We start from the raw sequence: 12891 nt of genomic DNA, 5'->3' as shown, positions 1-12891 counted from the left end.
GGTTAGCCTGGTGATGGGTATTAAGGAGGGCATGTACTGCATGGAGCACTGGGTGTTATGCACAAACAATGAATCATGGAACACTACATCAAAAACTAATGAAGTACTGTATGGTGACTAACATAACATAATAAAATTAAATTAAAAAATATATATATCATATATTAGAAAGAAAAAAATAAATAAAATAAAATGCTTTGGTTTCCCAATGTGAGTGCTTCACGTGTGCCACGTGCACTCTGCTAAGGGCTCACCCTGCACTGTCTCTCAGCCTGGCAGGCAGGTGGCAGCTCTGTTTTCTAGAGGAGGACACCAAGGCGTGGGGAGGGTAAGTGACTTGTCTAAGGCCAGACAAGTACTGAGTGACAGAACCGGGATGAGAACACAGATTCATCTGACGCAGAAGGTCCTGCCCTGCAGTCACCACACTACCATCTCGCTTTATGTCTTCTCAGTGGTTCTAGGCTGCTTTCAGGAGCATGCACTTTAATGACATAATTTACTCATGGCTCATCTACATGTGACTGCTATTCTGATAGTGCCTTTCCTACTTAAACCGGTATTTTTCAAAAACCTTTTCTGCAAAAGGGTATATAGGCATTTCTTACTATTAGACGGTAGAGTTATGCTACTTTTACATTAAAGTGTTCAAATAACATCATATAATGGCTATAATCTGCATAATAGCAGGGCTGTCTTTTTCTTTCTCTTACCACTGTCTTCCCAGAATTTAGACATCGCCTAACACACAGAGGTGCCTGATCTTTGCCCACTAAGGCATGAACCTAGCAGCAAATTACACAGGCCTGTCCTCAACGTTGTGGTTCCTCACCCATCTCTTTGGACATTAAGTCCCAGAATAATTAAACCTTCATTTCTTTGTTAAAAATAAATTGATCCTCATCTTCTCTTCCTCAGCCAGTAAAAGAAAGTGTTGGTGCTGATAATGGACAATTTCTAAAAATGATAGATTTTAGCTAGGAAATAAATGTTTAGTAGGAATTGTAAGAAAAGAACTGCATCCATCTGTGTTGCTCATTGTCATATCCCCAATACCGAACAGCATGTTTAACATTTAGTAAACAGTATACATGTATACACACATCATTTGTTGAATAAATTAATTAACAAATGAGACTCTTGGAAAGAAGAATTTTAACAGGTGATAGTACTGTTTATTAACCAAACTAGCCAGATACTCAATTCAACTATTCAACCTATAAATACAGGAAATCCTCCTATTCAGAGATTCTGAGTCAAGGGTTTCATCCTTTGTTGAGTGCCTGTCAGAGGAGTCACCTACTTTCTTTTTCTTTCTTTCTTTCTTTCTTTCTTTCTTTCTTTCTTTCTTTCTTTCTTTCTTTCTTCCTTTCTGTTTTTATTTATTTGGGGTTTTTTTAATATACTTTTTTTCTTTTATTTTTGTTATTTTTTGTTTTTTTTCTTTTTCATCTTTGTGCCTCCTTGTTCTTACCTAGTCTCATCTGACTCATCTTGCTTCTTGCTGTGATATATTACTGTGAACAATATATTATATATTATTATGAAACACGATTATGAAGAATAAATGCCAAAGTACTCTCACTACCTGAGGCATTCTCTCTCTAATGTAATCAGAGGGATTGACAAAGCATAGGAAAGTGATGTGTATTTTGGACAAATGTGGGCCACTCTCTGAAAAATATCACATTCAAACAAATGCTCTCAAAATAGGTAATTAGTAAAAAGTTCTAGCTCATCCTACAAAACCACACTCTATAAAACCTCAACTACTTCAGAGGGCTGCAATCTACCAAACATAGAAGTAATGAAAACCCAGCACTTTTCAAGATGAATCAATTACTTGGTGGAAAGCAATAATCAGATCAGGAATATATATTTAGGTATTAATAGTTGATATATCAATATGTAGTATCATTCTTAATAAAGCAAATCCCAAGTAATTGTATCAGACAATATTTTTAATATACAGAGACATTTCGTAATTCCAATATTTTACAAATTCACGCTGGACTTCCTTCTAATACACACCAATTCATGACTGGCAGTTCTTGAAGTGTCCAATTGTTTAAAAGACTAAATGAAAAGCCAGCAAGTCAACAACGGTTTCACACACTGAAAAGGTTTTATTTTGCCTTGATCATTCTTACTGGTGTACATAAATTCACACTTTTATCACGTGTCATATATATTCTGTAAATTATATGATGATAATTATATAAATTAAATTATAGATATACTGTATTTACCATAGTTATCTTTCTCTTTTAAATCTTTCACTTTTTATAAATCCTAAAAATAACTTTTAAAAAACTTCCTAATGTAAACGATCTCTACCAGAAGCAATAATTGTGATTTCCTAGCTTTTATCAAATAAACCAGGCACTAGAATTTCAGTATAATATTCCTACTTCATGTGTGCTGGCTCGACCACAAATTCCATTGTCTCTGATGGCCAGAGAATTAAAATCCATTATAATCTCTTAGTTTCAGATTTTGAAGGGGCCTTCGAGTTCAGCTGGTCTAAACTCCGTATTTTTCAATGAGGAATGCCCAAGTAAGTTATGACGTGCCAAAATAAAACAGTCCATTAGTTGCAGAATGAATATGAATGATCAACCTCCCTTAGTTAGCCGGAATAATAACACACTGCTGCCCGTCCTTGAAGTGTTGTAGAGAAGCCAGGATTCTAGAGCAGACTGATCTGCACTCAAGTCCCAGCTCCACCTGTCGCTTGCTAGTCTCAGATTCCTCATCTCGGAAATGGGTATAATCACCCTTTTTATCTCCCAGAGCTGCTGAGAAGGTCACATGGGTTAATGAGAACAAAGTACTTAAGCTCTGACCTAGAATAAACTCTCGGCATCTTTTCAGCTTGTTCACTTTTATTTATTACTATTGCTACTACCATTGTTACCACTTCTGCTGCCACTGCAACCATGACCACTACTACCATTTGCTCGTGTTTTCTTACGGTGAAGAAGATACCAAAACAGTACCCTCAGTGCTACCTCAGAGCAGCAGCGGTACTGAGTTTGCTGGGAACAACCACGCAGAAATACATATACACCGTTTATGATAAGGGATGTTACGATTTCTTAACTAGTTTATTCACAACTTACAAAAAGCTCACGGAAAGAAAACAGGCATCAAATCACATTTTAAAATTCTCGCAATGAGTAAATTTTAGTTGTCTGAATGAATGTATAGGTCTAGGAGCTCTACGATAATACCCCCTACGAGTCAAGGTCTTATTTTAAATGGCCCTAAAACAAGGTTGTTTTTTGTTATTCAGGAATAGCAAGTTGTCTGGATGGGATTAATTAGGACAAGGGAGCTGTCGACCTGACTCTAGAATCCAGCTCTAGCGAGAGACTTTTACTGAAAGATTTCAGTATACTCAAAAGCAATTGAGTGCTATGACATTTGACACAGAAATGTTAATGGTAGGCACATCTTGGAAAAGATAGATACAAAAAAAAAAGGTATATAATGAAAACAAATTGCTTTTGTCCTGCACAGTTTAATGAGTATATGCAAACACTTTCATTTTTAAAAGAATTATCTTACCACTTCTTCTCAGTAAAAGTCCTAGGACTACAAAGTTTCATTTCAGTTGCTTCTGTGCAAACTAATCTCAACAAGATCCCTACAAGTGGGGTCTGATTACCCAATGGCTTGCCGCTCCAGCAATCTCTGGACTGGAATGGTTAGTTTCCCCAGAAAACGCTTGATGATGGGACGGCTCTTGGCAAATTTGTCTTTAATTTCAATTTCTAAGACATCAGTAAGAAGTGCAAAAAAGGAATATTTCTGAAAACGAAAACAGATAACATGTTGATTCAGAAGAAAGACAAACATGAAATTATATCATTTCATTATTACAGAAAATGGTATCTCTTAAATCCTAATGACTTAGAGTCCACATTGCTAGAAATATCTGCAGCCACTGTCCATCCTCTGTTCATTTAGAATCATTAGCATTCACAGTGATTACAGGCACCAGTTAAGGATCTGCAGGACAAAAGAAGCTCCTTCAATCATTCAGCCCTTCCTGGTTCAACATTCTATGGAGATGCTATCAAATATTAAATTGTACACAATGCAATTTTAGTACTTACCGCATTTATTGTATCTCAATTCTTTGAAATTTAATACCCTGTTACAGGATGGTTTCGAATTATCACTGGGTTTGGTTAAGAGCAATTTTAATTCCTCATCCTATGGGATTCTGAAGTTGTACAGCACAGGTTAAAATACTCTTCCACGGGCGCCTGGGTGGCTCAGTTGGTTAAGCGACTGCCTTCGGCTCAGGTCATGATCCTGGAGTCCCAGGATCGAGTCCCGCATCCCGCATCGGGCTCCCTGCTCGGCAGGGAGTCTGCTTCTCCCTCTGACCCTCCTCCCTCTCATGCTCTCTGTCTCTCATTCTCTCTGTCTCAAATAAATAAATAAAAGCTTAAAAAAAATTAAAAAAAAAAATACTCTTCCACTTAGTGGCTAAAGTCGGAACACCTATAGAATACTGTGGTTTCTCTGATAAATATCAGAATAAAAAATGTTTCAATGGAAAGTACTTAATTTAAAGGCACACGGGACAGAAAAATAAAAATATGAAGTTAACGTAAGCTTTGTTGTTTTGCTTAGGAATGCCATTAGAGAGAATCAGATTGGCTATTAATAAGAATACAAAATAAATATAAAAAGCTTTATTCATTTACAAAGGCTGTCACGTACATTACCTTCATGTTATCTTTACAAATACTATTTTCAAGGATGAGATCTCAGGATAAGGAAGTGATGGGGCCAGAATCTAACCTGAACCATTTCGCCCCTTCCCTGACATTATCCACTCAACCACAGTGATGCGAACGGTGCCAGCCAGTCTTACACTTAGGCACCTCTAAGTTCATTTAGTCATAACAATTAAAGTTCTGCCAAGGGCCATGGAGTCTAGTAATCTGCTGAATGGAAAAAGCACTTGCTGAGTATAAGAGAGCTGAGTTTAAGCACTACCTGTGTCTCTGAGCAGCTAGTTACATAAACCTTTCAAGCTTCATTTTCTTAATCATCAAAATGGAGAGATGATGATCTCATCCCTTATGCCTCCTTATTAGGCATACACTGGTTATGCCTAACCAGTAACATGGTTAAGAACTTTGTAAATATAAAATGTTAGCATTTTATACTATACTTTGTAAATATAAAATGTTAGCAAAAGAAAGTTGTTGCCAGTATCATTCCTATATCCACTATGTTCCTTCTAGAGCTCATAGTGAGATGCATGTTATGTCTTCTAGGCTTCTAAATGTGTTAAATTAAGTGGTATGCCTTTAAGAGTTATTTACTATTTGGAGATCATAAGTAGTTTTTTAAACCAGGTGTTAAGAATACATGCAGTATTTAATCCATTTAAATAACCATAAGAACTTCTCAGGAGAAACATCTTGCTGTGCTGGCAAGTCTCAAATAGCCATACCTTTTTTTTCCAATTGGTTTTAGACCCCCTGAACTATCTCCCGCCCCAGTGAAATATTTCTACAAAACTATTAGAACATATTGTTGTCATTAAACATTTAGGGAATGATCTGACTCATTGTATAACTCCTATGCCAATGAACGTTTATCCAGAAACACTCTAACACTAGTAGGTGAAACATGTCTTGGATCTCCGAGAAATGGTGGGAGAGCTCCTACTTTGTTCAGTAGATGAGAAACAATGTCTCTGTTCGGTCCACTTGACTTTAATGATGCAGTGCACTAAGATGACAGGTAGCATAATGTAGCTGTGAGGAACTCTAAGGTATCTATCATCAACACATCAACAATCTTGCTTCACTCAGGATGACGAGTCCTTGAATAGCTTATTTAATTAACCAAAATCTAGAAATCCGAAAAACATTTGCCAAAGCCCATAGGGAGAGAAATTCCCTTAATCCATACTGAATATATACTAGAACAAAACATTGGGAGGGCTTTTAAAGTTTTTTATTTTAATTCCAGTTAGTTAACATAAATGTTGTATTAGTCTCAGGTACAAAAACATAAAATTTTAAACAAAAATAGGATTGGTGTTACTGACTTTTCCTTCTGCCTCAGGCTCTAATATGGCTCGGCAAGGCATGATTACTGACCCTGTCCTTACTTAAAATTTTAATATTTGTTCATCATGAATTTTTTTGCATTGATTTTGATTTTTCTAAAAAAATTTTCATTAAAATATTAATTTTGATGATTGAGTCTTTTGGCCCCCTTAAGTCGTGCATCTGAGGTAAGGACTTCACTTGCTTTGCCCTACACCTGGCCTTGGCTACAAGGGACTATCTCATTCTCGTCCCTCTTTCTAACAGAACCCCGAGACCCCTCAGCCATCCTGCCATGCTCATAAACAGCTCAATGATACACAGAACAGAGATGGACTTGGCCAACTTCCTGTCAAGTAGAAGACCCCTGAGGATCATCTTACCTCTCGGTGCCAAATTGGATTAGTGGTGTTACTGATGATAGTAGACCTTCTCTCCTGCCCATGGTGCGCACAGGTGGGGAAACTGCTCTTCTTCCCTGGCTGAATGGACATCTTAAGATAAGGGTCAGGATTGAAGAACATCCCTTTCTTTAGCCCAACTGCTCTAAGATCTTGAAAGAGAGGAGGGAGGGTGGGGAAGAGAGAGGGATGGGTAAACAATAGCAAAACAATCACAAAGTTATTCACAGTATGATCACTTAGATAAGTGAGGACAAGTGAGTTATGACTAATTCCAGCAAGGGGGGGGGGGTTCTCCTGACAGGCCACAGAAACGAAGCCAAACATTTACCATCACCTTACGCACCTAAACTGACTTTGCCTGGGAATCATCTTGATTCTAACATGCGCATCTTCACATGGTCTGGCAAACAGCATTTCAAACAGTATCTTGAGAAAAATTCTTGGCAACAGTTTATTTATTTATTTTAAAGATTTTATTTATTTATTTGACAGAGATAGCAGGGGGAGTGGGAGAGGAAGACAAGCAGGGGGAGTGGGAGAGGAAGAAGCAGGCTTCCTGCAGAGCAGGGAGCCCAATGTGGGGCTCGATCCCAGGACCCTGGGATCATGAACTGAGCCGAAGGCAGACGCTTAATGACTGAGCCACCCAGGCTCCCCAGTAGTTTATTTTTTAAAAAAGAATTCTAATATGTTCTTTCATGAGAGAAAAATTAAATCTTCTACATACATATATGAAATTACAGACCTATGTTTAATTGGGGATAAAACTCGAGAGCACATATTCAGTTGTACCACATTTAAAATGTCATATATACTCCACAAATGTAATGAATGTTAGGGGAAAAGGAGGCCAGAAATATTTCTAAAATTTGAATGCCACCTGCTGTATTAAGTGATTATGAGGTTACTGTTTAGGAACTTACATATTTGATGACTGTGTCAGAACTCATCTTAGATTCACTAGTTGTTATTTCACACTAGGTGAGCTGCTAAAATTTCTGGCTAAAGTCTGGTAAGTGAAGAGACTTTTAAAAGGAGTCAGGCTAAGGGATACAAACATGTCAGGCAATAAACCCAGATCCGCTGGGTCCTCGACACCTTTCTGAGAATATTAGTGTGAATAAGATTGGCCTGAGAGCTAAGTGATCTTCAAAGCTTCTGCAATCATAGACTGTTTCTAAGTAACTTGATGCAATTATAATCAGTCTAGGGAGGTGCTGACTCTTGGTCCAGCGAGAAATTCGGCAGATGCCTCTGAAGCTTCAGAGATCTTTGGATTACCCAGATCAGTAATTTATGGTGACCTTAAATTATAGGAGGTCACCTGAGTCACCCTACTCAGGCCCATTCATTTTTTTTTAATGTGGGCTCCACGCTGGACCTAACATGGGGCCTGAACGCACGACCCTGAGATCAAGACCTGAGCTGAGATCAAGAGTCAGACGCCCCACCGACTGAGCCACCAAGGCACCCCTCAAGCCCATTCTTGAAACACGGTCTTTCTCAGTAGGACAGAATTGGCCTGGGGTTGCCCATAGAACCATATTCTCTAGGGAGTGCTGCCTGGAGGAGGCTCCCCCATGGCCGACAAGAACTTATGGCCTAGCGTGTTGGCCGATGACAACTGATGGGAAGCAGAGGAGGCAGTTTTAATATGTCGGCAAAGGTTGAAAAATTCAACCAGAAAGCCTTCATGTTAAGGACACTGCATGAAATACAGTAAGATGTTTGCTCTGAAAACCAACGGCAGAAGGGAAAGATGAGTAAGGAACTAGACAGGCTCTTCAGGGAAGCCGCTGTAAGCTCATTAGCCTTACAGCCCCCCAGTCCCGGCACTTCACAAGCTACGGAGTCATTATTAATACAGCATCTGCCTCTGACTATCAATTTAATAATGCTACATGTTTTCACTTGGCTTTAGTTAGCATAAAATAGCTTCAAGAGAAAAACACCATTTGCATATTTATTTTCTTATCTTTCTTGATTATGCTTGCCCCAGACTCAAAGACAGAAGAATAATATTCTTTAGATATTAAATTTACTCCTAAAGAAGGGATTTCTTTGCAGTAAATGAGGAGTAACATGTACAGAAATGGCTGCCACAAAGCCTGACAGAGCTAAATTATTCATGCAAAGCCTTCCTTTGAACAAAAAGCATCCCATTGGAAGATTAAGCCACCATGATGAAGGATGTCACTATTAAATAACCCTCATACCAAATTTTGCCACAAGGAACACTGTACAAATAAATCTCCATTAATAAATGTAAGAAATTACCAATTATTTGTAGTTTGATTATTCAGTTCCCTTATCCATCTCATTCCTGCTCTTGCTTCTCCCTTTTGTCTTTTATATATTTTATTGCTCATAAGTGTCCACATAACCTCATAGACCAAAAAAGAACTCAAAGTCACAAAGGTATGACATGTTAAATATCCTTGTTTAAAGTCTTATATGGAGAAGAGGATGAAGATATTCATCAAAACACAGTTTTTGTTTTAGATGTAGAATTCAATTATTTATGTCCCTACTTACCATAGATAATCAAGAGTAGAACATTTGCAGGTAGCCATTCTACAGAACTTAAATGCTCTTGGATAAATATTACCATTCACTGTCAACATGCTACAACTGGATTAATTTTTCAGAATTACCATTATAGAACTGCTTTCATCTTCTATAATTTTTAGCCCCTTCTGTACACCATCTGCAAATATCTGACAATACATTAGGAAATAAAACAGTTATAAAGTAGCCAGCCACCATGTGTATTGAGGTGGGATGTTAGAGGAAATTATATTTAAAGAAGGAGCATTTGGTGGTGCCCCAAAGCTTATTTCCTACTTTTAGAAAAATGTCCTGGGATTTTCAGCTTCTAGATGGTCATGCTCCTATGGGGAGTTAATTATCATCCCCTCGAGTCAAAATAGATCATATTTAGAATGATATTGATCACTTGAAAGCTTAGGGCAATGCTTCTAAACTAAGAAAACCATAGGATGGTCAAACTCTAAATTTTCTGAGCCATGAAGGTTGACTAATTGTTCCCTACCTATAAATGAAGGATTTCTGTACCTGCAGCCGCTCAGGGCTGTGAAGGTCTAAAGCATAGCCAGCTAAATGTTTTCAGGAGACACACAGATAATGAGGAGCAGGGGACTATTAACACTTGCCGTGGTACTTCTAAGTGCCCTTCTAAAAACCTAGTTACATTTTAAACCCTGAGGGGTCCAACCAAAACATACGTATTGGCTAAATTTGAAGCATAAGCCACCAGTTTACGACTTCCGAGATTTTGCCAGAGAATCAAAGCAAAAAAGGCTTTCACAGTAAGCAACCTCACATGGGAGAGAAGGAACATGCTAGAACAGAAATGGACACTCCGAAGGCAAAGGCCAGCAATGAACTAATGTGCACACTTTCATCATAGGTGGTGATCATGCATCATGGAAATGTCTGTTTTCAAGATCAGCTTTCTCTCACTCTTGAGAATGTCAATTTTCATTCACAACACTTTTTGCAGCCAAGAAAAGTGAATCTAATTTAAATTTCAGAAGCACTGTACCCATGGAAAAATGAAAACAAAACATCTTACGGTGACAGACATCTTTTCGACTGCATTTTGTATGTATCGTAGCACAGTTTTCTATTTTAAAAGTCCATTTCAAATACTGATTTTCTTAGTGCAAATCTTGACTTTATAAGTGCCAATTAATTTTTTTTAAATCAGTAGCTTTCAAATTTTTTTTATTTTTTTATTATGTTATGTTAATCACCATATATTACATCGTTAGTTTTTGATGTAGTGTTCCATGATTCATTGTTTGTGTGTAACACCCAGTGCTCCATGCAGAACGTGCCCTCTGTAATACCCATCTAACCCATCCTCCCACCCCACCCCCAGAGCCCTCAGTTTGTTTTCCAGAGTCCATCATCTCTCATGGTTCATCTCCCCCTTCAATTTCCCCCCCTTCATTCTTCCCCTCCTGCTATCTTTTTTTTTTTTTAACATATAATGTATTATTTGTTTCAGAGGTGCAGATCTGTGATTCAACAGTCTTGCACAATTCACAGTGCATGAAATCTAGTTTACTCTGAAATCCAGTACACCCATGCATAGGTGTGTGTACTTTTTGTGCGAAAGTTTTCAGTTTGTATAAACTGATGTTTTATGAAAAAATATTTCCCTTTAGTGTAAAACTCTGATTTTTTTTCCTATTCTTTTTTTTTTAACTGCTGGTTTTAACTAAATTAAACTTACAAAACACAAATGAGTTCCAACTCAAAATCTGAAAAGCAGTGTTTTTTTCATAAACATATAAGCAATTAGAGTATTTCACTAACCAGAAAATAAACAAAAAATTGTCTTATCAGGGGCACCTGGGTGGCTCAGCTGGTTAAGCGACTGCCTTCGGCTCAGGTCATGATCCTGGAGTCCCGGGATCGAGTCCCACATCGGGCTCCTTGCTCGGCAGGGAGTCTGCTTCTCCCTCTGACCCTCGCCCTCTCATGCTCTCTCATTCTCACTCTCAAATAAATAAATAAAATCTTTAAAAAAAAAATTGTCTTATCAGCTTTCCAATTTTTATGTGTATTTCTCCACAGAAACAGGAGCATCCCTTGGCTTATTTTTCTTAGTCTCCAACTTTTTCCTTTCTCTAGATGAGCTAAGCACACCTTGTTTTCAAGAAACAAGGTGTTTCAAGGTTTTCAAGAGAAAGTTCTACAGTGGGGTGAGCACACATTACATTACAGTGTTCTTTTAAAGTAACTATACATAGTTGCAGTCTTTTTATCATTAGAAAACCTGGTGGATGAAATAAGCTCCAAGTTTATATTAATAATCTAATGGTAAGAAATATACTTGAATTTCCAGAAATATTACCAAAAAATATAAATAACTACTTCATATATAATACATGAGACTCTACAGACAAAAATGACCATTCATGTCTTTGAAATTATATATTTTCAAACTGGACATCATGTTTAAAGACATCCTTACCTGACAAGGTAAAGCTAACTAGTTTCCGAGAATGTTGATTTCCAGAAGCACCTCCTTCCATGCCTTCTGCCCCCATCTGCAGAGGAAAAGCACGTATTGGAAGTTTCACAGGAGTATGATGGTACTCAACTTTCTTAAGAAGCCACATATATTTGCAAATATAATGATTTTTTGTGTCAAACATGCATTGTAGTGTATGCCTTTTCATATGCTATACATCTTGGAATTGAGACATAAACGTATATTCTCAGAGATGAGAAAGTCATACCTCAATTTAATCTTTACCCCAAATGAAACCAACACAAACTTCTAAATTCCCTGGGATATGAATCAACATACTTCATGGCCTTTTATTTCTTTGGTAAGAATATAGTTGAGATGTAGTAATGCACTTATATTGCTATTACTGTATTAAAATAATCCTTTAAGTTAAAAACCAAACACCAAATTCCTTTAGATTTATTAGGAAAACAGAATAAACTAAACAGGTGATTTATATCAAGCTCATCCACATATATGCAGAATTGTCCTCTCTTGCCAAATATTTGAGTGACCATGTGGATGTTCCATTGCCCTTGTAGATTCCTATTTTATTTTGCTGCAGGTACATGGCACGTGGTATGATAATTAGCAATGACAGGAGTTTGCAATGCTGTCGTACTGGTTACTGTATTGTAAAAGTTTTCCTAAAAGCTTTCAAGTAAATTATATCTCACTTGAAACCAGTCATTTATGGACCACATAGCAGATCTAGGCTTTCTCTCAATTTATGTACAGTTAATGCTCAATTTGTAATATACTAGAAAAAAAAGAGTTTCCTGTTTCTCTAAAAAAGAAGTCCACAATACTAGAAGAGACAGAAGTGAAGGCAGAATGTATTTTGAATAGCTAGGAAACAGAAACCACATTTTAATTCTAAACTTTAGATTAAACCCTTGCATCTAATCTTTGCAGCACTCCCTTACTCCCTTAAAAATCACACACCACCAAATGCAAACTGGTGCAACCACTGTGGAAAACAGTATGTGGGTTCCTCAAAAAATTAAAAACAGAATTACCATATGATCCAGTAATTACACTACTGGGTATTTACCCAGGGAAAACAAAAACACTAATTTGAAAATATACATGCACCCCTATGTTTATTGCAGCATTATTTACAATAGCCAAGATATGGAAGCAGCCCAAGTGTCCACTGATAGATGAATGGATAAAGGCAATGTGATGCATATACACAATAGAATATTACTCAACCATAAAAAGAATGAAATCTTGCCATTTGCAACAATAGGGATAGAGCTAGAGAATATAATGCTAAGTGAAATAAGTTAGAGAAAGATAAACATCGCATGATTTTATTCATATATGGAATTTAAGAAACAAAACAAATGAACAAACA

The 12891-nt window shown here is 37.3% G+C and overlaps 1 protein-coding gene across 13 annotated transcripts in view; it reads right to left on the bottom strand.

Annotated features, from left to right (window-relative positions):
• HECW2 (HECT, C2 and WW domain containing E3 ubiquitin protein ligase 2) overlaps window positions 1-12891 on the bottom strand; it is a 358619-nt gene that overhangs the window by 122460 nt on the left and 223268 nt on the right. For all 13 annotated transcript variants that reach the window (XM_081813946.1, XM_031038270.2, XM_081813941.1 and 10 more), the window contains 3 exons: window positions 11493-11568; window positions 6467-6636; window positions 3671-3813 (listed from right to left, as the gene is read on the bottom strand). In XM_081813946.1, the coding sequence (XP_081670072.1) occupies window positions 3671-3813; window positions 6467-6636; window positions 11493-11568 (389 nt within the window). The remainder of the gene's footprint in view (window positions 1-3670; window positions 3814-6466; window positions 6637-11492; window positions 11569-12891) is intronic.

The sequence above is a fragment of the Leptonychotes weddellii genome, chromosome 3 (assembly GCF_054177405.1).
Source record: "Leptonychotes weddellii isolate Sample4059 chromosome 3, ASM5417740v2, whole genome shotgun sequence".
Taxonomy (NCBI): Eukaryota; Metazoa; Chordata; class Mammalia; order Carnivora; family Phocidae; genus Leptonychotes; species Leptonychotes weddellii.
Note: the sequence above shows the minus strand (reverse complement) of the source record. Positions and strands in the feature narration are given on the sequence as shown.